The sequence below is a fragment of the Canis lupus genome, chromosome 15, assembly GCF_003254725.2.
Source record: "Canis lupus dingo isolate Sandy chromosome 15, ASM325472v2, whole genome shotgun sequence".
NCBI classification, from domain to species: Eukaryota; Metazoa; Chordata; class Mammalia; order Carnivora; family Canidae; genus Canis; species Canis lupus.
In genome coordinates, this window is record NC_064257.1 from 6,732,275 (window position 1) to 6,756,403 (window position 24,129).

The 24,129-nt window shown below is 36.0% G+C and overlaps 1 protein-coding gene across 10 annotated transcripts in view; it reads right to left on the reverse strand.

The window, feature by feature from the left end:
- Positions 1-8,573: 8,573 nt before the first annotated feature.
- ZMYM4 (zinc finger MYM-type containing 4) overlaps positions 8,574-24,129 on the reverse strand; it is a 133,609-nt gene continuing 118,053 nt past the window's right edge. For all 10 annotated transcript variants that reach the window (XM_025419965.3, XM_025419967.3, XM_035698768.2 and 7 more), the window contains 4 exons: positions 16,450-16,561; positions 14,714-14,962; positions 11,931-12,060; positions 8,574-11,080 (listed from right to left, as the gene is read on the reverse strand). In XM_025419965.3, the coding sequence (XP_025275750.1) occupies positions 10,873-11,080; positions 11,931-12,060; positions 14,714-14,962; positions 16,450-16,561 (699 nt within the window). In that variant the 3' untranslated portion in view covers positions 8,574-10,872. The remainder of the gene's footprint in view (positions 11,081-11,930; positions 12,061-14,713; positions 14,963-16,449; positions 16,562-24,129) is intronic.

The window sequence follows — 24,129 nt, forward strand, 5'->3', positions numbered from 1 at the left end:
TCCCAGCACAGCCATTAGACAACATAAAAAAATAAAAGGCATCCAGATTGGTAAGGAAGAAGTAAAACTCTATTTGCAGATGACTATATAGAAAACCCTAAAGACTCTACCAAAAAAACTACTAGAACTGACAAATGAATCCAGTAAGGTTGCGGGATACAAAATCCATGTATAGAAATCCCGTTGCTTATCTATACACTAAAAATGAAGCAGCAAAAAGTGAAATTAAGAAAACAATCTGGGATCCCTGGGTGGCACAGCGGTTTAGCGCCTGCCTTTGACCCAGGGCGCGATCCTGGAGACCCGGGATCGAATCCCACATCGGGCTCTCGGTGCATGGAGCCTGCTTCTCCCTCTGCCTATGTCTCTGCCTATGTCTCTGCCTCTCTCTCTCTCTCTCTCTCTCTCTCTCTCTGTGACTATCATAAATAAATAAAAAAAGTAAAAAAAAAAGAAAGAAAAGAAAAGAAAAGAAAAAACAATCTCATCTTCAATTGCACCAAAACCAATATAATATCTAGGAATAAGCTTAACCAAAGTGGTGAAAGACCTGTGCTCTGAAAACTTTCAGACACTGATAAAGAAATTCAAGATGATGCAAAGAAAAGGAAAGACATTTCATGCTCATGGACTGAAAGAATACGTATTGTTAAAATTGCTACATTACGCAAAGCGATCTACAGATTTAATGTGATCCGTATCAAAATACTGATGGCATTTGTTCACAGAGTTAGAACAAACAATCCTAAAATTTGTATGGAGCCACAAAACCTCAAACAGCCAAAGCAATGCTGAAAAAGAAAAACAAAACTGGAGGTATCAGAATTCCAGATTTCAAGTTATATTACAAAGTGGTGGTAATTAAAGCAATGGCAGTGGCATAAAAACAAACATAGGTCAATGGAACGGAATATAAAAACCAGAAATAAACCTGCAATTGTATAGTTAATTTATATTCAACAAAGGAGGAATGAATACAGAGTGGGAAAAAGATAATCTCTTCAACAAATGGTGTTGGGAAAACTGGACAGCAAGCAATATGCAAAAGAATGAAACTGGACCACTGTTTTTCTTCATATACAAAAATGCTCAAAATGTATTAAAGACCTAAATGTGAGATCTGAAACCCTAAAAATCCTTGAACACAGTACAGGCAGTAATTTCTCTGACACTGGCTGTAGCAACATTTTCCTAGCTGTCTTCTAAGGCAAGTGAAATAAAACAAAAATAAACTACTGGGATGACATAAAAAGTTTCTGCACAGCAAAGAAAACAAAATTAAAAGGCAACCGGCTAAGTGGAAAAAGATATTTGTAAATGACACATGCAATAAAGGGTTAGAATCCAAAATATATAAAAAACTGATACAACTCAACACCCCAAGAACAAATAGTCCAGTTAAAAAATGGGCAGAAGACACAAACAGACATTTCTCCAAAGACATCCAGGTGGCCAACAGACACATGAAAATATGTTCATCATCAGGGAAATGCAAATCAAGACTATAATGAGACATCCCCTGTCTGGATGGCTAAAATCAAAAACATAAAAAACAAGAGTTGGTGAGGATGTGGAGAAAGGGGAGCCCTCGTGCACTGTTGGTGGGGACACAAACTGGTGCAGCCACTGTGGGAAACAGTATGGAGGTTCCTCAAAAAGTTAAACACACAACTATCCTACAATCCAGTAATAGCACTATTGGGTATTTACCCCCCCCCCCCCCGCCAAAAAAAAAACAAACCACTAATTCCAAGGGATTACATGAACCCCTATGTTTATTGCAGCATTATTCAAAGTAGCCAAACTATAGAAGTAGCCTAAGTGTCCACAGATAGATGGAGTGTTTATTACTCAGCCATAAAAACAAATGAAATCTTGCCATTTGGAACATGGGTAGAGCTAGAGAGAGTATAATGCTAAGCAAAATAAGAGAAAGACAAATACCATATAATGTCACTTATATGTAGAATTTAAGAAACAAACAACGGGGGAGAATAAAAGACAAACCAAGCAACAGACTCTTAACTATAGAGAACAAATTGATGGGTTACCAGAGGGGAGCTGGGTGGAGAGAGAAGATGGGGGAAATAAGCGATAGGGATTGAAGTACTCTTCACTTATTACAATGAAAAGAACAATTAATGGCAGAAATAAGTTCTCATAGCAATAGTTAAAATGAATATAAACATCTTAAACTTAACAGACTCCCACTCCTTCTTTTCCATCATCACCTACTCCCCCTGCATTAGTGTCTGAAGAAGCAAATGGTAGGGAGTAATTGGTGAGCCTGGAGCCCAGAAGTCTGCTGGTGAGGGGTGGCCCAGCGAAGAGGCCCAGCAGCAGAGCAACTGAGGTCGTGGGGGGCTAGCATGGTAAGGAGACAGATTCACGTTATGCAAGGAAGGGATTCAGGAAGTAAGCACATACTGAGAATAATGGGAACCAGATTTCTCAGTTTTGTAAAAGGATTTATGAATGTGTAAAGAGAGAAGCCTAGAAAGAACCTCAAGAGGTTGACCTGACGGGAAGAGACGGTAAGAAGTCACAGGCTACAAAACATAGGTAGAGGATAGGTATAGCTACGTGATATGTGTATATACTCGGTTATGGACTGATTGGTTCTACACATCAATAGGACACAGAAACAACTTTACCTCAGTAGACGAGCACCAAGTGCTAAGGCATTAGGATTCCACGACGGATTCCAAGATTAGGGCAGGGAAAGTACAGAATAATCTTGGAACATCTTGTTTTAAGTAAATGCTGAAAAAATGATGGGGATATATCAGAAGGACATAGGAGTTGACCAGGCTTCCATTGGTTAAATCTAGGACAATTTGCATATTAAAACAAATAATAAGAGCATCAGATTACAACCCAACAAATAAAATAGGAATCCAGGAGTCTATACCGAAATAAACAAATGAGTAAAAATCTTAAAAAGATTCTAAGAATTCTTTGTACCATCTAACAATATAAGGGCAAAAATGACAGGAAAACATTATCAGGCAAATGTTAACACTGGGAAAGGTAGGGGATCAATATTTATAGTGTCTAAGACAGAATTCAATGCAAAAAAAAAAAGTGAGGGATTATATGCTGCTAAGAGCAATTAACCAAGAAAATGGATATTAGTATACCTCAAAAAGCCTGAAAACTGACAAAATTTCAGGCAAAGAAAGGTTAGGTGGATAACACTTGGTTTAAAAAAGGAAATGAGGAAACACCTACAAACAGACTGATGATAAAATCAGGTCTGAATCTGAGGCACCATTAAAGAGCTAAAGGAAAAAATAGATTTGAAATCATTTTTCATTTTCAAGAAATCATTTTCAGCTATAATGGTTAAGAATGAATGATGCAATCATTAAACAATTTTAAAAATGAACAAAAAAATCCCCACCAAAAATAAGAAAAATAGTAATAAAGTCAGAAATAAGTAGAAAAGGCAAGACTTACAAAACCAAATGATGGTTCTCTGAAAGATTCTTAGATAAGTTGGAGCAGAAAAAAGAGAAAACGCAAACAGAACACCAAATACAGAATGGAAGAAGGAAAAAATCATAAACCATGTTAATAAAGATGGACATATTGATCAAACTATGTGAAACTTATAGAGAAATAAAAATTGAGGAGAAAAGTTACAGAGAAGTATAAAAATCAAATTGACATCAAAAACTTGAAAAGGCCAGTGAACATTCAGTAAACTAAAATGGCAAAGACCTCTTCTTTATAGAGGGATAAAAACAACTAAAAGAATTCTAAGTTTTACAGTTTGACTATAACATTCAAAAACAAAAGTTTTCTCTAAGTTCCACAGAATGGAAGAGGAATAAAACCTGCCCAACTCTTTTTAAGTCTAGTGATTCCAAAATCAGATGAGAATTCAAGAAAAAAATTTAAATGTTTCACTTGTGATTACAGATACAAAAGAAAAAAAATACAAGCTAGACAAACCTAACAGTATATACATATTTTTAAAATTAAAAAGGGCTTAAAAAAATTAAAAAGGGCTTGTCCAAGGAAAGCAAAAACTGTTCAACATAAGAAAATTCTGTCAGTGTGTTTTGTAACATTAATAAATTAAGGCAAAAAAAAAAAAGAGGACTATTAATATAAATGCCAAAAAAATTTTGTTAAGTTCAACACTTTTTATAATTGAAAGAAAAACTCATGGCAGAGATTCCTGAGTGGCTCAGTGGTTGAGCACCTGCCTTCGGCCCAGGGCATGATCCTGGAGACCCAGGATCGAGTCCCATGTCAGGCTCCCTGCATGAAGCCTGCTTCTCCCTCTGCCTGTGTCTCTGCCTCTCTTTTTCTGTCTCTCATGAATAAATAAATAAAGCCTTTTAAAAGGGGGAGAGGAGAGGAGGGGAGGGGAGGGGAGGGGAGGGGAGGGGAGGGGAGGGGAGGGGAGGGGAGGGAGAGGGAGGGAGGAGAGGAGAGGAGAGGAGAGGAGAGGAGAGGAGAGGAGAGGAGAGGAGAGGAGAGGAGAGAAAAACTTATGGCAAACTGAAATAGAAGGGGATGTCCTTGGTAAAAATTATATACCTAAGCTAATAATAGTATATATAAAAAATACATGTAAAATTAGAGTTTCATCAAAGAATGCAAGGATGGTTTGATATCAGAAAAATCTATTGATTTTCACTAAACGAATAAGTGAATGAATAATACAAATTATTGATTAGCTACACAAAATGCATTTGGTAACAATCATTTATTTAATCGGGGGGGGAGACTTTTTCCTAGCAAAAGCTATCAAAACTTATTTTTTTTTCTTTTTTTTTTAATTTATTTATGATAGAGAGAGGCAGAGACACAGGCAGAGGGAGAAGCAGGCTCCATGCACCGAGAGCCCGACATGGGATTCGATCCCGGGTCTCCAGGATTGTGCCTTGGGCCAAAGGCAGGCGCCAAACCGCTGTGCCACCCAGGGATCCCTCTTTTTCTTTTTATTATTATTTTTTTTAATCAAAACTTTCTTATCTTGATGTTGAAGATTGCCTTCCAGACTGGATATACAGTTGACCCTCAAAAAAACATGGCCTTGAACTGCATAGGCACCCATATACATGAATTTGTTTTGGAGGAGAGAACTGTAAATGTGTTTTCTCTTCTTCACGATTTTCGTTAATAAGATTTTCTTTCCCCTACGTTACTTTATTGTAACACAGCATGTAATACATATAACATACAAAATCTGTGTTAACTGTTTATGTTATCAATAAGGCTTCCAGTCAACAGAGGCTATTAGTGGTTTAAGTTTCTGGAGAGTTAAAACTTCTACTGTGATTTTCAACTATGCAGGGATTATCACCTCGACTCCCATGTTGTTCAAGAGTCAACTGTATAGTTCGTCGATTCTTGCAGTAATGGTTTTTATATTCCAACAGCAGTATGCTTGGCATTATCTATTTTTCTAATCTGGCCAATCCTAAGGACATGAATTGATAGGTTTGAAGAGAAATACCATGATTACTAAAGGAGTCTGAAAATCTCTCTTCATACACCTATTCCCTGTTTGGGTTTCTCTTATGAAGTATTCATTATTCTTTGCTCAGTTTTCTTTATAATTCAGCAGTTTGGGGTGTATATTCTAAATATATATCATTTGGTAATTTTATGCATTGCAAATACAGGCATTCCCACTTTTTTAAAGTGTCAGGCCATTTTACTTTTACAAAAAACTTATATTAGAACCCATTTTTTTGCTAACCAACAGGTATCAGAAGAGGATTTTTACTTTTACCAAAAGGCAGGACACAACAATAGTGTTCTGAGTTTCACAGCTAGCCCATGCAGAGGCAGTGCGCAGCCCAAGGAGCGAGAGCTACGCGTACCACCAAACTCCTTTCCTGGGAACTACTCTCAGCATAAATACCTTAGTCTCCAAAACTTTGCATGATGTCTGTGAGCGCCTGTGCTTTATCTTGGTTTATTTTTCTACATATGTTAGCAAGATGTGCCCTGAAGTGTCAGAAAAGCCTCAAAGAGGTCAATTTGGGGTCTGGGAATGCTTTAAAAAAAAAAAAAAATTCCATATAAACTAATGGTAATGTCTTCTCCATTCTACACCGTTTAGGTTTACTAAAGTTTCACAGCAACGCTGTACCTTCAGAGAGCGGGGAAACCTGTATCCTCTCTGAGCCTGTCATTTGTCATCTTTTATCAAAAAACATCTTTAATTTCCATAGAAAATAAATAAATTTTCTCCATATAGTTTGTGCTTTGGAAATTTTAAGAAGCTCCTTCTCTCCCCCAGATCACAATATTTTCCATATTTCTATTAATTTTATCATTTTACCTTTCACATTTAAGACCTTTAATCCATTGAGAGCCCACCTTTGGACATGATGCTAGTTAGGTATCCTGTTTTTCTCCATGTAAAAAGCCAGTTTTCCAACACCACCTACTAAAACAAACACAGGATTTTTGTATATTACTTAATTACTAAAAACTTTATAGCTTTCACTGTCACTCTGAATAGTATCTTTTCCTTTTAATTACATTATCTAATTGGCTGCTGCTCTAGTAGAAAAGTGCTTGAAATTTTTATCAACTATTTTGTAGTTACCATACTTAAGCTTATTTTGAATAGTTTCTTCAAATACATAGGTATACCTGAACATCTGAAAATATGACTTAATTTAAAAATAATGAGTTTTAGAAGCGCCCTGGCTGGCTCCGTGGGTGGAACATCCAACTCCTGTTCTCGGTCATGAGTTTGAGCCTCCCACTGGGTGTTATCAGTAACTTAAAAAAAAAAAAATAAAGTAAAAATAGTAGTTTATTTCTCTTCCCAATACCAATAGTCTCTTTCTTCTTTTTCTTTTCTTATGGTCAGGATCAGAATTCTCGTTCTATGTTAAACAGCAGCCTGATACTGAGCGTAGTAAATCTGTTAGTCAGGAAACTGGTTTGGCTACTTTAGTTTGGCTGAAATAAGATGGCAGGTTTCTTTCTTTCTTATGTGAAGGTCTGAGCTGGCAGGCAGTTCAGCACAGAAATGGCCCTGCCTTATGAGGTTGATGTGCTTTCGATATGCTGCCCTTTCCCACATAGACAGAACTGGTTTGCCATGAGCACAGTGACACTCTGGCCCATGGAAAAGAGGAAATTACAAGAGGAAGGCAAGCCCTTTCCTTTTTAGGATGTGGCCTGCCAGTGATAAACTACGGTTTCCATCCCATTGGTCAAAAGTCAGTCCCATGTTCACACTTAGTTGCAAGGTAGCCTGGAAAAGATAATCTCTTACCAAAGAAACTACTGCCTAGCTAAAACGTGGGGGAGCAAGGGGTGGTGTGAATGAAGGAAGAAGTGCGGAGATGTATATTGCTGTACAGCTGTCTTGCTCCCAAGTCATCGTATTATAACCAAGTAAATGAAATTTCATTAAGAGTTTCTCCAATTAAAAAAAAAAAAAAGATATACCATACATTCCTCCTAGTGGACTTTTGTGATGTTGATTACTATTCATATGCATATAAGCACATGAGTGAAGAACTTATGATTACATATGGTATTTACTCATTCTAAATATTTGATTCAAATCGTATAAAGGTATGGTGTTTTGCAGAATGAGAAGCCATGAACTTAGTGAAAATTCAGGGCACAGGAAGCGGATTAACACTGATATAAAATCTTGCTATATGCCCAGCAATTTGCATGTTATAATAAAAAAAAAATCCATGACACCCAAAAGCCTACATATTCCAAACTTATGGAAGAGTTATTCTTATTCCTACTTTATAAGAAAACCCAGGCACACAGAAATTAAGTAATTTACCTAAAGCTATACAACCAGTAAGTGGTAAGACTAGGCTCCAAAGCCTCAGATCTTCCTACTCTGTTAACAATGCCTCTCAATGATTATTCTTTCAACAATACACAAGAAGAAATTAGTGCTTAATTCTTTCCTAAAATTTCAACTCCATACCATACAGAATTTTTTAATTTGCATGGAAAATAAACTTCTGAATTTGATAGAAAACTGGGATTCACACGCAGAAATTCATTTTACTTTGCAATTCTTGGAAAACTCCTGTTTTACGAAATTCGGAATGCCAATAGGCAGTAGACTATAACAGTTGATATGGAATCTGAAACTGTTTGCACAAAACCAAGGTAGAGCTAGAGTCGAAGAAAGATGCCAATTAGTCTCACACTTCCAAATTAAGTACGTATTTTCCTTAAGAATGGATCTATATTCTTTATCCCAGTCTCACAATTTCAAAATCATTCAAGGTGAACTGATGCCAGCTTTGTAAATCTTAAAAAAGTTCGCCTCAAATGAAACAAATATGTGATACTTGGTATTTCTAGCTTTCAGAGCTTTGAATATAGTTAGCTTTAAAAAAATGGGAACAAGTCTTTTGATGGAAAAAAGAAAACAAGTGAAGACTTTGCAGTGAAACAATATGTTTACTGGACTAAGTAAAAACCAAATAATTTATTTCCTGAAAACTGCTCTCTCTTTGAAATATACCATCTGGTAGCTCATACCCATAGGTTAAACAGAAAAAAAAATATCTAAAACTCGTTGAAGACAAAGAAAAGGAATAACTCACCCATCAAATACAAATATACTATTTTATTCTAAGGGAATATTTCTGTGGTTTCTGCAAGGGGAAAACCCAAAAGTGGTTAAAAAACAAAAAAGAACAGAAAGGATAATTTAGATGTTTCTCGTTTGTTTGATGTTTTTTTCTCCCCTGGAAATAAAAATGCAATTTTACATAATTTTAATAAAATTTTAAAAAGCAAATAGTCTGACACATATATCAACAGCTACGCTTATGAAGAATGACCAATAATTAAGATTTTCTTTTACGAATTAATTTAGGGTCTGGACAACTCTGTGGACTAACATGCAATTGAAGTCCTGATAAAGTTATTGACCTGGGTATTGGCTGTTCTCAATTAAAAGATACAGATTTCTTTTTTTCTCTCTGGTGTTTTCTAACAAGGTATCTACTATACCAACAATATTTGTTCTTGATACAACTACAGAAGGGGAAATGTTAGTGTTTATACAAACCATAAAATTTGTATTGTGGGGGCTATTACAACTGATGTTTCTGGATAGTTTATTGGCAGACTTATCAGACAATCCAGTTGTTTTTCCTCCATATCAAACAAGATCTGGATGCAAGAAGTTTTCCAGTCAGAAATGACAAACACAGATGGAATTAATCATACAGAACTGGGGCAGATTTACTTCTTTCACACAGTTCCTGGTAACCAAAGTGAAATTTGTTACAGGCAGAGGGACAGAACCATCAAGTACACAATGTCAAAAGGCCTACTTTTTAAATTTTTATTGTACTTAAATGACTTTCATTTATTAAAAAAAAAAAAACAAAACAAAAAAAACGAAAACACCTGCCACCCCCATCTAAAAAATGGGACATATTGGAAAGTCTTTCAGGGTTAAAATTTCTAAGAGGCTTTTTGGACTTCTCTCATTTCTATTATAGGGTCAAATTTACCTTAGCTAAAGAAGTTCTGTGATTGGCCAACATCATAAAAGCTTTGAGTCAAAGTTTTCTGGGGGAAGAAACTGAGAATGAAGATAAGGGAGATGGACTGATATGCCAAACACACCTATGACTTGCAATCCTCAAAGAACTACTAAAACAGCTAGAGATTGGAATAATGCTATAGGACCTGTTGTGGATATGCAAGACAGTCAATGTCTTTATATCCTAACCCCAGAATCCATATTTTCAAGTTTCTTAGGGCAACAAGGTCATCTTCCAAATTGCTAGGACCTTTTCTACCATAATTCTGATAGCTAAGTAATACTGTGTCTTTGTGGAATTACCCACAAGTTTTGCCAGAGTAAGGAGAGAGACTTTTCTTTTTGAAATGACAAGGGCCTCCAGAAACTGGTGCAAAAGACAAAATAAGGATTTGGGAAACAGGAAGAAAAAACAATGGGAGAAAAGCTGCCATTTGGGGATGAAATGAAAACAAAAGGAGAACCCCCATTTCTGTGTACCATAGCTCATGCTATGAGACAGCAGCAATAAAGGCTGACACCCAGAGAAGTGGGCATTTTAGTGGGTTTTCTACAAACATTTCAAGACACTTGGGGTCTAACGGGCTCCACAGATTTTCTGTGTGCATAATCAGCTCGTGGAGTTTCAGCCCCTTTACACCTCAATTTACCCACATCTAGACCCACAGCGGAGAAGGCTAGACCCAGAAAGTGAGAGGGACACATTACTGTGTGAACAGCAGTGAAGGCCTTTTTCCCTGATGTGAGGGGCCCATGGCAAAAGCACCAGAGGCTTCTATCCTTCACAGAATTGGCTTGGCAGTGAAAATCAAATCAAGACCACTTCACTCTCTACCTTTTAAGAAAAAGTTGAGTAATTTTATTGGGTCTTCAAGTCTGGGTCCCACAGTCCTCATCTGATGTCACTCTTATCTCTGCACTGATTTCTCCTCTGACGTGCACATAGGGCTTGCCCAAGTAGCCTACTGCAGCCGAGGTTTTATTCCAAAGCTACCTCTCTAAGGTCTAAGGTTTCTATGGTAGAGTTTTATACAACAGTTTTCCTTAAAAATATTCCACAATTTGTTATTCCCAAACAAAATAAGATTATGCACCACTCAGAGAAATTGGTTAGTCATTCTGAAGATGTCTAAGAACTATATCACTGCCAAAGAACAACATTTCTCAGTTCGTATTCTTTCCTTCAGTTTTCATTTGTACATCCACACTGTGGTTCACGAGTCATCTGTTTTCCATTATCTTATAATCAAGTCAAGAGGACTTGTACTTGTACATCGTTTTCCAAAGCTGGATGCATTCACAGTTTGGTGCATACCCATGTGTATGAAAATAGGAACCCCACTTCCACTTTAATCTGATAATTCAACATCAGAGTCTTCTGATTTGGCTTTGGCAAGTTCTTCGTGTACCTCCCTCACCATGAGAATACGTGTTAACATGGTGTCCAGGGTCCCAGGGTCTATCGGGAATGTGGAGTACCACATGGGGCTATTCGGAACACAGGAGCGCTCGGGTTGCAGGTAAAACACATCATTCCTCTGCTTCACACTTTCAGAACTATCCATAGGGGAAAAAAAAAAGAAAGAAAGAAACTAAGGAAATTGGGGATCAGAAAGTATAGGAAATATATAACTACTCTTTAATATAGTGGCTCTCACCTTGTTCCCCGCTGTAACTAATGTCACAGATAAGCAATGCACCCAGGGAGATAAATAAGTTTATAGGCTTTTCGCCCCAGGTGCAACCTGTAACTGCACATTTTTTCCTCCTACACTCACCAGACATGAGTATAATGTTAATAGAAGACAAAGTATAAGTCATTCACAGACCTTAGTATTAGGAGCAATAATTCACCTTACATTTGTAACACTATGGCTAAGAAGAACCACATACCCTCAGTACCCAATATCCCCAAGAGCACTCAATACATATTACCACGGGGCAAAACAGTGGCTGTATTTCTTTGAAAAAAAAAAAAGTGCTTTAGTGTGGCTCTTATAATTCTAAAGTCTTAAAGTTTCTGTAAGAGAAAGACCACTCAAAAAATATATATTCCTTAAAAATAGTTTTTCTATTTATAGGTTTAGCTGTACAGCCTCTCCTCTATCAACAGTAAAATCCCAACTCTAGTTATCACATAAAGGTTGAATAACAGTTGTAAAGATGAAACAGCTCTGGTTCTTGCTTTTTAAGAGATTTTTAGGAGAAAAAAAAAACAAAACAGAACTATCCAGATAAAGTGGTTTGCTTCTGGGTCCAAAATCCACACAGATACGAGAATAGGGACAAAAGGAAATTAAAGGTAGACTCTTGTTGAAAGTCGTATTTCTGATATTCAAGCATCGAAAATCCAAAACATATTAACTACTGAAGTGTACTGAATCTAGTCCAGAGGAAGACTGCTTACCATTTTGACAAGTAAAACTCATAAAGTCGAACTGGGCATCGTAGTGGGTTGTCAGTATTCTCGGCCATCTCCACACCCACTGGAACCTCATCATCTTCATTTCGTTTCCTCTTGCCAACAGTGAGTTTATCTTGAGACGGGAAATAATAAAGATTACAAAAATCCTTCCTTCCAGTCTTAAGACATCCACTGAACTTCGTTTCCAGTCAGACCGTCACTCCGTTCTCCTCCGGTTCACTCACTCATCCCACAAGCATGGACTGAGCACCTACGGAGGTGCTAGACAGTACGTTAAGTAATGCTTAATAGCACCGAACAGATCGAAGTCCCCGTTCTGTAAAATTTATGTTGCCCTGTTCATCGAAGTGGGTGCAGCACAGCAAAAAGCATGGTACTGGGGAGGGAGCTAGGCCTTAATTCTGAACCGACTCTGTTATGAAATTTCACTAGGTATATCTTTTTCTTTTTTTTAAGATTATTTATTTATTTATTCATGAGAGACAGAGAAAGAGAGAGAGAGAGAGAGAGAGAGCAGAGACACACAGGCAGAGGGAGAAGCAGGCTCCATGCAGGGAGCCCAATGTAGGACTCGATCCCAGGTCTCCAGGATCACGCCCTGGGCTGAAGGCGGAGCTAAACTGCTGAGCCACCAGAACTGCCCCTCACCAGGTATAGCTTAAGTCACAGCAAGATAAAGTAGGGAAAAAGAGGGTTCTAAATGCTCTTCTACACAAGAGATCAAGATAGCTGTGACTTCTTTATCTGAAAATACTTTTACTGTGAAGCATCAGTGTCCACCCGGCACATGTTTAAGTTTCTTTTATCTTGTCACAGTATTATGGGAAATGGAATCTTTGTTGGGGGGAAAAAGTTCTCAGTAAAGTTGACTATTTGATAAAAAAAGAGCAAATACTTTTTGACCAACAGAATTTTACAGAGGCCAAGGGTTACCAAAAGAAACCAGGGTGAAGATACAGAAAGTAAGACTGTTTCTTTCCCACTTTCTCCATTCAGGCTTCAAGAGAAGAGCAGTGGGTAGTGGATCTGCTGCAAACCTGAAGAAAAAGGTTTTATTCTTCTTTTCCTACAGCGGCTCTTAATAGCTGGTAAAGAACTTTCCCCAGCTTCCTGCATTAGTTGTTACTTAAAATTCACCCCAGTTTTTTATTGAGAATACCTAAATATAAAAATTTATTCATTCAGAAAAGAAGCTGAACTTACTACCAGTCTTGTAATGCATCTCATCAGAAATCAAGAAATGTTATCTGATTGCTTCTCCCTGCCCCCAATTAATGTTAATTAAGAACACAGGGCAGCCCGGGTGGCCCAGCGGTTTAGCGCTGCCTTCAGCGCCTGATCTTGGAGACCCGGGATGGAGTCCTGCATCGGGCTCCATGCATGGAGCCTGCTTCTCCCTCCCTCCCTCTCTCTCATGAATAAATAAAATCTTAAAAAAAAAATTAAGTGCACAAAGTGGCCTATATACAAACAAAATAAAGGAGACAGGACATAGTCGTGGGGTCAAAAAGCACAACGGTGTTACATTTTCTAAAGAAAAGGAGCAACGGAGAAAAAAGTTAACACAACCAAGAACATAACAATTATTCTTTATAGACTTTAGTTTCAGTAATTTTTAAATTCTCACATTCAAAATATTTATTATCCCAAAGAAGTAACAACTTGATTTTGGGAACTTTAGAACTTACAATTTTGGTTAAAATTAGTATGTTTAATTTCTAGTTCCATAATATGTTAACTTTTTAAAATGTGAAAACAAACTATTATATAATAAGCTGTTTTAGGAACATAAACTTAGAAAATTGTGATTGCTGACATTATTCCACCATGTACAAAAGCAATACAGGTCTTCCTCAACATACAATGGGGTTACGACGTGATACACCTATCCTAAACTGCAAATGCATTTAATACATGTAACCTAATGAACATCGTAGCTTCAATGTGCTCAGAACACTTATGTAGCCCACAGTTGGGCAAAATCCTCTAACACAAAGCCTATTTTATAATAAAGTATTGATTATCTGATGTCACTGATTAAATACTGCACTGGAAAGTGCAAAAGTTGAATGGGTGCAGAATGGCTTAAGCATACAGGTTGTCTACCCTCGTGATCACGGGGCTGACTGGGAGCTGCAGACGTGCTGCCCAGCATCACGAGAGAGGGTCCATCCAGTTGCATTCCACTAGCCAAAGATATAAAAGTTCTCACTCAAAGTACAGTCTCTACTGAATGCGTGTGTATCACTTTTTCACAACTGTAAAGCTGAATGAAAAACTGTTAAGTCAAACTCCATCTGTATAGTCTAGGCCAGCTTTTAAGTTTCTTCAGAAACTGATAGTTAATGTTAGCTAAAAAGAGGCATTCTGATTTAAAAAAAAAAGGTTTAGAAATAGATTTAAAAACTAGACAGGTTCCTTTTAACTAGCGATTGGCTGATCTTTTGCCTCTAAATCAGTGACTTTGATTCTTATATTTAAATTCCCTGGAAAGTTTTACAATGCACATTTATTTGGGATCTAATCCTGACCAATTAAATCAGAATTCCTAATTTAAAAGCCAATAAAAGTACAGTGAAGCAAGTGATTGCTCTCATTTTGTGGCAAGCCTTTAATTAACCTAGCCCTGACAATAAAAAAGCATCTATATATCAATCTAAAGCTACACTCTTCCCTGTCTCCAATTTAGTTACCTTTCTGTGGTAAATCTCTATTTGTACACTAACTAGACTTGGAACAGAAATCGCACAAATTCTACCACACACCTGATTCTGACTCCTGCTTCTGTAAAGGGGGGAAGAACCTCAGATATGTCATCTTGGTGCTATACTTCAGGGTCCTGGTCCGTCTCATCACGTGAGCAAAGGAAAGCTTCAAGTGCTCAGTAACATTCTTGAGTTGAAAATATTTGGTATTGAAGAAAAGGAGGGTGTTCAGGAGGACGATTGGTGAGTAAGCGCCCAGCTGTTTGCACTCCCACAAATGCTCTTCTTCAATGCGAGAGAACATGTAACCTGGACCGAAGAAGGGAGAAGGAAGTAACACTACTAAGCTCCTGCTAAATAGGACCAATTAATTTCTTAAATTCTCAGACAGGAAAATATGAAGAAAATGACCCACTGTCCCATCTTTTCCCCTCTTCTTATTTTGAAAGCCAGAAAAGGCACCGCAAAGAAAGAGCAGATGATTCCACTGAAACAGACACTGTGAGCAATCCACTGAAGCAGTTTTAATCTATTGTCATTTTAGACCAGGGTTTGGGAAACTTTTTCTGTAAAGAGCCAGATGGTAAACATTTCAAGTACTGTGGGCCATGGAGGCTGGACAACACTGTTGTTATTGAAGATAAGGAGCCACAGACAATATGGAAACAAACAGGAGCGGCTGTGTACCAATAAAGTTTACTTATACACACAAATTTAATTTTAATTTTCCACAAAATACTACTTTTCTTTAAACTTTTTCCCAACCATTTATAACTCATGGACTATACAGAAACAGGCAGCAGGCCAGATCAAGCAGTTTGTAGACTCCTGTTTGAGGTCATTACGCTTTCTGTTGTTAGGTGGTTCATTTTCACTTTAGAATTTATTTAGATTTTATTTAGATTTAGATTTATTTAGATCATCAGAAGGCAGCTAGCTCCCTCCCTCCCATCCCCCCTTATTTTAAATTTCTATTAAGAGTGATTATTTCATGATGACTTATGTGGGATTCTTCTTGAAAAGCAGGTGTCCTGCACACGAATTAAGATGAGTATACCTTTAAGTGCACACTCCTCCTGAGATCCCTAAATGCAGGTCTTTCCTTATGTTCTCTCACCAATCCTCTTTTTTGCTGTTTATGCATCCTATTTTTGGGAGACTAACCACAAATGTGAATTTATTACTTCCAACTGTATCTCCCTTCTCTCCTCTTTGGAGGCTATATGCATCAAGCCACCACACTGCTCAGAATGCTTCCAAGGTGCTCTATAGCCCAAAAGAAAAGGGCACAAATTCCTGAACATGACACTAACCCTCTCTGTCCACAGCCAAGGAGCCTAAAACCATGACTGAATCAGGGAGTTACCTAACAACGTACAGTCAAAGATAATTCAATGATGAAGACTTAACTCTTGTAACAACCAGTACAGGGTATTGATAATGAACTACTGAAGAAGGTCCACTGCTAATGTACAGCCTAGAAGTAAAGGATGTATGTGTCAGCTGCTGGGATGGTGTGCAACTTCACCAACGCTACCAAACCAAAAACGGCTTCTAAAAAGTAAATACAACTTCCAATTGTTTTTTATTTTCATTAGTATATATACATACACTGTTTGGAAGTTTTAATTTTACCAAAATAAATAATAAACCAAAGACTTCCTCCTCAAAAGTTCAAATACCCTATAAATCAAGACAGAAATACAAATGAACAATTTATTTTTAAAAATCATAAAAATTAATCAATTTAGGAAGGCATATCATGAAAGAATAAAAATAAAAGATAAGCATCCTACCATTAGGAAGTATTGTAGGTTCCCATATTTTCAAGAGTTTGGTAAGTTCAATCATAAATCTGGAATAGGGCTCAGTAAAAATGTTATCTATTCTACCATTTTCAAACAGGTACTGCAAGAGAAAAAATGGAAATATATATGTTGATACAAAGAAAACACAAGTATTTTTTTTTTTTTCACAAGTATTTTTTTTAAGATTTTTTTTTAAGGAATAAAGTTTATCCTTAATTTTTGCCCTTAACATTGTGAAGGATATATTTTAAAGATACATTTTAAAATATCAGGAGTCAAGCTAGAAGGTCCTTCTTGTATATTTCAAGCACTGAGCTTGCAAGTAAAATTTTCTATTTCCTTCTTAAAATATGGATGGTACAGAATAATTATAATAAATAATATAAGTACTTTTTACTCAGTTCATGAAACTGATATACTAAAAATTGGTTCTAATTTGTATTTTTCCACTCATTTTTTGAATTCACAGGATCTATCTGCAAATGTGCTCTCAGATGCTTTTAGTTTTTCAGCCTAGTTACTAGATCACTTCCTGAAATAATAAGGTTAGCTAGTGTCAGGTGACCTGAGGATACCAAGTTTTAAACCCCAGCTCTCAACTCTCTGCCCCACAACACAGCCTTCAAAAAGTTCAAGTCTAATTATAGGATGTAAAACTATGCTAATTATAACCATCAAGAATCACATCACAGAATGGGAAACAAGAAACAGGTTGGATAGAGTAATGCTAAAAAACATCTTGAGGTTACAGAACAGGTCCAATGAAATCACTCAAGGAAATACAATGAGCATTTACAGAATAAAGGTATAATTACATGCTGAAATTCTTGCTGCTTTTAAGATTTGGTATTATTAATTTATTTATCCACGGCTATTTTGGTTTTTGCTTTTCTATACAATGTATGACTTGGAGAAAAATTTTATTTCCAGTTAAATTTGTTCTGGCTAATAAAAATTATCTATCATTTCAACATGCATTTTTATAGTCCTCTTCAAAGGCAATTTATGACACTGCCAGATTATAGTTTTACTGTTGAGAAATACTTTTTTCTTCTTTTAGTAAAGTTATTTTCACAACTTAAAACTATATTATGAAAAAAGTTAAAATACAGAAAAAGTGGGAAGAATGACACACTTCAACTCACTACACATTAGAAATACAGAATTGAGTTTTATACATCTACTCAAACAAATGAGTTTATATAAAATACATGTTTTAAAAATCACTTTCCCCCTTAGACCAGGAACAAGCCAAAATTGCCTATTCTTGCCATTTCCAATTAACATTGTACTTGGGAGTCCTAGCCCGAGCAACCAGACAGGTAAAACAAATAAAAGGCATTCATTCAAATAGGAAAGGTCCTAAAACAGTAAAACTATCTTTATTTATAAATGACATGAGCCTAAATACAGAAAATTTGAAAGAATACACACACACACAAGAAACTGTTATTAGAGTTAATAAATGAATTCAGCAAAGCTAGAGGATATAAGCAACACAAAATCACTTGCAATGAACAATCCAAACAGGAAATTAAGAAAACAATTCAATTTACAATTGTATCAGAAAGAATATTTAATAATAAACTGAACCAAAGAAGTTCATGACTTACGCATTTAAAACTAAAACAAAACAAAACAAAACAAAACAAAACAAAAAAAACCCAAGAAAAAAAAACCACTAAGAAATTAAAGAATATTTAAGAAAAACATCTTATATTCCTGGATCTGGAGAGAATACTGTTAAAATGGCAATATTGCCCCCCAAAAATCTACACTCAGTATGATCCTATCAAAATCTCAATGGCTTTTTTTTTGGAAGGGGGGCAGAAAGGAAACAGCCAATTCTAAAATTCATATGAAATTGTAAGCAACGCTGAATTGCCAAGTGAATCTTGAAGAATCATACTTCCCTATTTCAAATTTAGTACAAAGCCAACAGTAATCAAAATAGTGTGTACTGCCATATGAATAACTATATAGACCAATATAGAAATGAGACTCGAAAATAAACACATTTAGTCAAATGATTTTTAACATGTCAAGACCATTCAATGGAGAAAGAACAGTTTCTTCAACACATGGTAGTGGGAAAACTGAGTATCTACATATCAAGTTATCCCTAACTCACAAGTATCCCTACCTTACATGAGACATAAAAATGAATTCAAATGGATCAATGACTTAAGAGCTAAAAACATAAAACTCTTAAAGACGACAGAGGAGTAAATCTTCATGCACTTGAATTTGACAGTGGATTCTTAGATACAACACCAAAGCAAAAGCAACAGAAAAACTTACACACTTCATTAAACTTCAAAATGTTGTCCACCAAAATACACTAAGAGACTTAAAAGGAAACAGAGGCTAAGAAAAAATACTTCCATATCACTTATCTGATAAAGAGTTTAATATCCAGAATATATAAAGAAATTCTACAATTCAACAACAACAAAAAGACAATCGACCCAACTTAGAAATGGAGCAAAGGACTTTATCCAAAGAGGATATACAAGTAGCCAACAAGTACATGAAAAAATGCTCAATGACATTAGTTATTAGGGAAATGCAAATCAAAACTACAATGAGATAGCATCTCCTATCCATCAGATGACTATTTAAAAAGAAAAAAAAAGGACACCTGGGTGGCTCAGGTCATGATCTCAGGGTCCTGGAATCAAGTTCCACATCAGGCTCTCTGCTCAGCGGAGAGCCTGCTTCTCACTCTCCCTCTGCCTGTGCAGAGGCACCCCCTCCTGCTTGTGCTCTCTCTTTCAAGTAAATAAATAAAATATCTTTTAAAAAATAGAAAGAAATTCAAAAGAATATATTAACAAATGTTGGCAAGGATATGGAGATTATAGAACCCTCATAACGTTGTTGCTGGGAATGTTAACATGGTACAGCCACTGTTGAAAATAGTTTGGTGGTTTCTCAACAAGCTAATCATAGAGTTACCATATGACCCTGTGATTAAGATCCCATTTGCAGGAATAAGACCCAAACAGATTGAAAATAGGTATTCAAATAAAATCCTGTACATGAATGTTCGCAGTATCATTCACTTTTCATGATAGCTAAAAGGTAGAAACAACTCAAATGTCCATGAACAGATGAATGGTTAAACAAAATGTGGTATATCCAAGAATTAAATTATTCAGATACCAAAAGGAATGAAGTACTGATTCATGCTACAGCATAGGTTAGCCCTATGTTGAAAGAGGCCAGACACAAAAGGCCACATAAAATTATGTGATTCTACTTCTGTGAAATATCCAGAATAGGCAAATCCACAGATATAGAAAGCAGATATATGGTTGCCAGGGACTAAATGGAGGAGGTAATAAGGAGTGGCTACTTAATGGGTATGAGATTTCCACTTAGGGTATTAAAGTTTTATAACAACATAGTGAGGGCAGCCCCGGTGGCACAGCAGTTTAGCGCCACCTGCAACCCGGGGTGTGATCCTGGAGACCCAGGATTGAGTCTCATATTGGGCTTTCTGCAGGGAGCCTGCTTCTCCCTCTACCTGTGTCTCTGCCTCTCTCTTCGCTCTCTCTGAATGAATAAATAAATAAATCTTAAAAAAAAAAACATAGAAAAAAAAGAAAAACATAAAAAAAAACATAAAAACATAAAAAAAAAACATAAAAAAAACCATAAAAAAAAAACAACATAGTGATAATGACTGTACAACATCCTGAATGTACTTAATGCCACTGAATTGTACACTTTAAAATGGTAAGTTTTATGATATGTGTGTTTTTACCATAATATAAATATTGTACTACACTACTTTAAAAATGTGTGTTTCTGGGATCCCTGGGTGGCTCAGCAGTTGAGTGTCTGCCTTTAGCTCAGGATCTGATCCTGGAGTCCCAGGATCAAGTCCCACATCCGGCTACCCGACAGGAAGCCTGCTTCTCCCTCTGCCTGTGTGTCTGCCTCTCTCTCTGTGTCTCTCATGAATAAATAAATAATATCTTAAATAAATACATTATAAATATATGTGTCTCTTAGAGTTTTCCATGTAAATATATATAAGAACATTTCAACAGTTTTTAACTCTACAGAGTATTCAATAGTACAAACATATTATAGATGACTGAACCATTACTATTTTGATGAATACATACACGGTTTCCATTTTTTTATTTTATTCATGAGAGACACACAGAGAGAGGCAGACACACAGGCAGAGGGAGAAGCAGGCTCCCTGCAAAGAAACTAATGCAGGACTCGATTCCGGGACTCCAGGATCACACCCTGAGTTGAAGGCAAATGCTCAACCACTGGTTTCCAATTTTTTGCTGTTAAAAACAATGTTACAATGAAAATACCAGTACATGTCTGTCTTTGTACATGTGGGTGCATTTCTTTGGGGAAAAATACTGATCAGTAGATTTGCTAGACTGAGGAATCTACGTGAATTTAAAGTTTTTCGGGTTTTGTTGTTATTGTTATTTTTTAAGATATTTAAGTAATCTCTACAATTCAACATGGGGCTTGAACTCACAACCCTGAGACCAAGAATCACACACGCTATTGACTGAACCAGCCAGGCACCCCTATGTGCATTTAAAGTCTTAATAATCACATCAACCTGCCCTGTGAAAAGGCCTTCACACAAGAAAAATGTTTATGTATCTTCAATAATACTTGGTATTATCAAAGTTCTTAATCTTTCAATTTTCAGTCAAATGGGTGAAATTGTTCCTTGGTTATACATGGGTACCTTTCATATTAGAGATGCAGTCCACCACAGTAATCACAGGAATATCGACGAAAAAGCCATCTGGATGCACATCCCGGCCCTGCCCATTACTACCTTGGGGACGTCAGGCAAGATTTTAACTCACTGTGCCTCAGCAGAAAATGGTGATGATGCTAGTTCTTATACATTAGCAAGGCAAACTAACAAATAAACGAATACATGAAATAAGCTTATATTAATACGTAGCACACACAGTAAATGACTGTTAGGCATTCCTGGTACATTCTGCCTCTTAACTTAATCTGTTGATTTTCTCTGTTACTTGCCTATTTGCTTCTTTTGCCAATTATCCCCTTCTTGGCTAACGTTAACAGTGGTGGTCCAGGTGTTGACATTACAGTTGAGTTTAGTTTATCTCTTTACATTTTTATGTACTTTCAAAATCCTTTCAATAAGCATAATTATTTTTATAATTAGAAAAAAAAAGAAAAGAAGCAGCACATCTGAGATGTCAACATAAGTAACCTTTTAAAATTATTTACAGTTAAGGAAAAGTTACTTCTAGTTGAGATTGATAAAAAGTTCATAATACTTTCTACAATAATCATCTGACAATTTATTAACTTAGAGCCTCTTTTTAATACTATTATTATATAGTCATTTATTAATATAAAATTGATAAATATACTAGAATAAACTTTCATGACTTGTCTCACAAATTAGAATATATCTTATAGGTAGCAGAGTATCTGGTGTGTAAAACAGTTAAATGTTTTTGACTGAAACACAGCAATGACCAAATTTTGACTATATTCAAATCAGAAGAGCAATCAGGGGAAGCAGGCTCCTGATGGATATATTCTGATATCCATCAAAATAATAATCTTACTTCTTGACATATACTCTGATAAAATTAGAAAATGTTCTTTAGATCCATAATATCATAAACTGTAAAGTGTGTTTAGAATCTTCACAATATTTGCCTAACCAAAATGCATGTATGGCACATAGTAGATGCTCAATAAATATTGGTTGAAAGAGTTCTCTCATGTGTTGATTTTAAAAAATATCTTTTACTATCTAGAAATTCAATCAAAATATAATGGGAACAGTACTTATATAAGGAAAGTGTTCTTTTGACTCTGGGAAAAATGAATGCTGTTTGCATAACTAGATACCCATCCCAAATGTTATTCATCAGAAATATACTTCTGTCATGTACAAAAAAGGAATTTCAGATGTATTAAAGATAATCTAAAACACCCCAAATATTTTAGAGAGTAATTTATGAGAATTTAAATACTTAAATAGGAAGACCATGCTAAGCAACACAGAAAATACCAGGAATTTTAAAGGGAAATAAATGCATAATATTAAACTATATAAAAAGGAAAACTTTTTGAATGGCAAATACAATATAAACAAAAACATTCTGAAAAAATTTACTTCAAGCACTTACATCACAGTTTATGTCCCCAACATAAAAGAGATATTACAGATACAAAGGAAAAATCCCAATAACCAACTGCATAAAAAGATATTCTACTTTTAAAAACTTGGAAAATACAAATTGGAGCCACTAAATTTTTTTTAAGCCAAAGAGAATTCAAGAAACGGGCACTCACAACCCTGCTGGTAAAGGTGTAAATTAGTATAACCATTCTGGAAAGTAAAATGAAGGTATCTTAAAATTAGAAAAATCTATACATGGGGGTGGGTGCCTGGGTGGCTAAGTCAGTTAAGCATCTGCCTTTGGCACAGATCATGATTCCAGGGTCCTGGGATCCAGCCTAGAGTTGAGCTCCCTGCTCAGAGAGGAGCCTACTTCTCTCTGTTTGCCCCTTCCCCTACTTGTGATCACTGGCACACATGCACCCCCGCCTCTCTCTCTCTCTCTGAAAAAAAAAAAAAAAAAAAAAAGGAGAAAGACAAATCTATACATACTTTAACCTAAATGTAAAAGCATCAAAAGAAAGGGTGAATAATTGGTATATTCATATTCTGTAATATTATACATCTTTCTTTTATAAAAGAAGGAATTTGATTTATATTCACCTGAAGGATACACAGACCGAGAAAAGTAAGCAACAAAAAAATGTATATGGCATCAGCCCCATATTGCTAAAAACTAAGCAAAACAAGACTAACATCTATACACATACATAAATGTTTGGCACGAAGGGCAGATGCTTTAACACTGGTTATCTCAGAGACTGGGAAGGAAGGAGAAAAAATTGTCTTTATATGCCTTCAACCTACTGTTTTGACAGTTACACTGAGCACATACTACTTCTATAATTAAAAAACAAAACTTTAGGAATAAATGCCTTAATAAAAGAATATACCACCACCACCACCATACAAATGGAAGAAAATCTGGCAAATAGAGAAAAGAGAAATCAACAACATCTAGAGCACTACCACCCAAGACGATAGCCACTATCAATGTATTTTGGTGCATTTCATTTTATTACATAGGACTGGTTTTTTAAATCACTTTGTGTTAACATATAGCGATCCACAAAGACTTCATACTCTTCATTTAATGCTTTAATATTAGTAATTTTACACATTACTAGAAGTTACTTTGTTACTTTGTAAACAATTTTTATTAGCTACATAATGTATATTTTATAAATATACTATAACTTAAACATAACACTCTGGTGGGCACTGAAGTTATTTCCAGTTTTGTGCAAATGATGTCTGAACTTCAGAATATTTGCTCTGCCAGACTCCCAGAAACGGAATTACTGGAGAAAGAGTATGAACACTCAAAATTTCATATTCCTGAGCACATGCTCAAAACTGCTTTCTAGAAAAGTGTGTACTAATTACCACGAGCCAAGAAGGCAAATCCCCATCATAGAACTCACATCAACAATATTTTTTTTTGCTAATGTGACAAATAATGGCATGTTGCTTTTTGTTTGTTTTTATTTCTTTATTTGAGA